Genomic DNA, 3,165 nt, shown 5'->3' on the forward strand with positions numbered 1-3,165 from the left:
ATTTAGAAAGTGATATACTAAAATTGAAAATATTTAGAGTGTTACGAGTCACCATTACTTTGTAGGCACTAGGCTCACTTGAAATGTACAGTAGGCTCATTCTGTGAGGTTTTTTTCCCCTAGCAAAGACAACCTGGGACACCCCAAATGTTCATCTGAGGGCTTCTCCTTCCAGGCAGTCAAGTCTACTATTACAGGAGAAGGAGAAATTTACAGTGGCTATATATTTAGTGTCATCATTAAAATATTTCTAATTCTATTAAATACTTAACAGCGATCTCAAAAATTGGCTTCTGTGACAGAGGCGCTAGCAGAGTGAAAAAGTAGGATTCCAGATTTTATTTATTTATTTATTTTTAAGATTGAAAAAACACACCCGGGGATAAAATTTCTTAGATCAATAAAGCTTCGGGAAACGGAGCGAGTTGTTCCGGGGCCCACTGAAAACTGGTGAACTTGAACTTGGAAACGGGGTTTTGACCACCCAACTGTGGGAAACCAAGTGTCTGAACCAATCTTCAAACACCACCTCACATTTTTCTCCCCCCAAGTGTTCGAGTGGCAGACAAAATAAATTACCATAAATTATACGCCAAGGCAACTTCAAAACAACATGACACGACATGAGGCTGAGGATTTCCTTAGCTCCTCCAGGAAGTGTGTAACACTGTTTGTGCTTCTGGCCTACAGGCTGGGTCGGAGGGAACCCGTCAGACGTCGGGGTAGTTGCAGTAATACACCGCGGAGCTGGCGTCGGACACCACCGAGGAGATGGCCCCGTGGCTGTCCGCCAGATTCACGCCGGAGTCGTGTCCCTGGTAGGGGAGCCCCATCTCGGGCTTGCACACAAAGTGCAGGTACTGTTCGAATTCCGTGCGGTCCACCTCCCCGAGGAGCTCGGCCGACTGGCCGGGGTCCGCGCCGTCCCGGCAGGGCAGCGCCTCGGGCGGCGGCGACGGCTGCCCCGGGCCCGGCGGGGGCGGCTGCGGCGGCACCTGGAAGCCGCGCCCGCCGCCCGCCGCCGCCGGCGAGCCCATCGCGCCGTAGTACATGTGCAGGGCGCTGGGGGGCGCCAGGAGGCCCGGCATCGCGGGGCCCGCGGGCTCCGGGCCGAGCCGGGCGTGCAGGGGCCCGGCGGCGGGCGGCTCCGGGTGCCCCGCGTAGTCCGCGGCCTGCGCGTAGCTGTAGGGCCCGGCGGCCGGACAGTCCCCGGGCAGCGGCGCGGCGAAGAAGGCGGGGTCGGGCTCCACGCCGTCCAGCGGGGACGTGTCGGGCGTGGGCAGCGGGTAGCCGTCGAGCGGGGGCGCGCCCAGGGCCTGGCAGTCGCGGTAGTGGCCACCCATGTGCGGGGGCAGCAGCGGCGGGCCCGCGGGGAAGCCCTGCTCAGGGAAGGGCAGGCCCAGGCCGTCCATGGCCACGCGGCCGCCCTCGGGGCCCAGCGCGGCCGCCGGCGGCTCGGCGAGGCCGTGCAGGAAGCCGCCCTCCACCCGCTTCAGCCGCTTCACCTGCTTGCGCCGCCGCGGCCGGTACTTGTAGTTCGGGTGGTCCTGCATGTGCTGCACGCGCAGCCGCTCGGCCTCCTCCACGAAGGGCCGCTTCTCCGCCAGCGTCAGCGCCTTCCATGACTTGCCTGCGGGAGCGCGGGAGGCGGAGAGACGCGCGGGCTTAGGGTGGGAGCCCCGCTCCCGGGCCCCAGCTGGTCCCTCCACCCCGCCTCCGACCTCGGATTGTGCAGCCCGGGCACGGGGGGGAAGGGGTCCAGGTGAAGGTGAACGCTGGGCCTGCGGAGGCCGAGCACTCGGGGAAGACGCGAGGCCTCGGGTGCCTTCCCGTCGCCTCCTGGAAGCGGCTTCCCGCTCACCCGCTCGCGGTCGTCCGAGGAACCGAGAGCGTCCCCACCCGGGCGAGGAGTCGGGGGGACGGGCGCCACCAAGCCGGCTCGGCGCCAGGGTGCCCTCGCCGCCACTCCGACGCGCGGGGAAGCCGCCTCCCGGAGCCGCGGGACCCGCGCCCCGGCCACCCGGGGAAGCCGGGCGCCGAGGCCCAAAGCCGTTCGGAGACTCGGGAAGGGACCGAGGGCCCCAGGGAAGGACGTGGCGGCCGCGCACCCCCGGCCTCCTCCGGCGCGAGGCCCACACCCCGTGAGGCTCAAGGAAGCGGCTCCACGATTCGCACCCTCTGGGTCCCGGGCTCGGACTCACCCAGCATCTTGCTCAGCTCGGCGTTGTGCAGGTCCGGGTTCTGCTGCGCCAGGCGCTTGCGTTCGTCCTTCGCCCACACCATGAAGGCGTTCATCGGCCGCCGGATGCGAGACTCGCCCTTGGCTCGGCCCGCCGTCCCGGCCGGCGCCCCGCTGCTCGCCGCCGCCTCGCCCTTCATCTTCATGTCCCCGAGGGGACTCAGCGACTCGGCCCAGGGGCAGGGGCCCAGCCCGGCCATCACGGCGGGCAGCGCGCTCCGGGGCTGGCTCTGCTCGTCACTGGCGTACCCCGCATCCGGGCTGCTCATGGCGCTCCAGCCCTGCCCCGCGCCCCGCGTCCCGCGACCCTCCGCCGGACACGCCGCCTCCCCCGACCGGGGGGAGGGAGGGGGTGGGGAGCGAGAGAGGGAGATGCCCCGCGGGCCGCTCGCGCCCCCCGGCCCGACCCCGCCGCCGGCGTCCCTGGCAGACCGCAGCCCCGGCGCAGCCAGCGTCCCCGCCGGCCCAGTGACACTGCGGGCGCCCCTAGGCCGCGGGGCCTTTTCTGCACAGACGTGGCCAATGGAGCGACGGGGGCGGGCCGGGCCGGCGTCGCTAGGCCCACGCCCAGCTCGCCGCCCAAGTCCCAAGTCCCAGCTCAACCCCACGCCCGCCCTTTCCCCTCCCCCGCCCCGACCCCGCGCCCAGGGCTACACCTGCCCCCGGGAAAACTGGCTGGAGCCGGGCTTAGGCGCCACGTCCTCTCCGACCCGGGAAGGGGGACTCCTCAAAAACTTGCCCGGGCGCTCATCGCACTGCTGCGCAGAAGCACTTGGCCCCGGTAGTTCGGATCGACAGACGAAGCATCCACTAAAGCAGGAGCTGAGGGTGTTTCAGCGGTGGGTGACCTAGCCTTCTTCCGGGAGACCTACGGACGTCTTCAAATTGAAAACCACTTTCTCTTCCCAAGGACTCAACGTGCTTGT

At 67.0% G+C, this 3,165-nt stretch overlaps 1 protein-coding gene across 1 annotated transcript; it reads right to left on the reverse strand.

Annotated features, from left to right (window-relative positions):
• Positions 1–278: 278 nt before the first annotated feature.
• SOX17 (SRY-box transcription factor 17) lies at positions 279–2,693 on the reverse strand. The gene is made up of 2 exons (XM_024127110.3): positions 2,202–2,693; positions 279–1,630 (listed from the first exon to the last, which is right to left on the reverse strand). Exons 1-2 carry the CDS (start codon positions 2,506–2,508, stop codon positions 711–713), a joined length of 1,227 nt encoding a protein of 408 aa, XP_023982878.1. The 5' UTR covers positions 2,509–2,693; the 3' UTR covers positions 279–710.
• Positions 2,694–3,165: the final 472 nt, after the last annotated feature.

The sequence above is a fragment of the Physeter macrocephalus genome, chromosome 15 (assembly GCF_002837175.3).
Source record: "Physeter macrocephalus isolate SW-GA chromosome 15, ASM283717v5, whole genome shotgun sequence".
In the NCBI taxonomy this organism is placed as follows: Eukaryota; Metazoa; Chordata; class Mammalia; order Artiodactyla; family Physeteridae; genus Physeter; species Physeter macrocephalus.

What these genes read in the sequence shown, in the direction of transcription:
- SOX17 (XM_024127110.3), bottom strand. Translation starts at nt 2,508, where the DNA reads ATGAGCAGCCCGGATGCGGGGTACGCCAGTGACGAGCAGAGCCAGCCC. An exon ending in CGAGCTGAGCAAGATGCTGG is followed by an intron (nt 1,631 to 2,201) that starts GTGAGTCCGAGC and finishes GCGCTCCCGCAG; the next exon opens with GCAAGTCATGGAAGGCGCTG.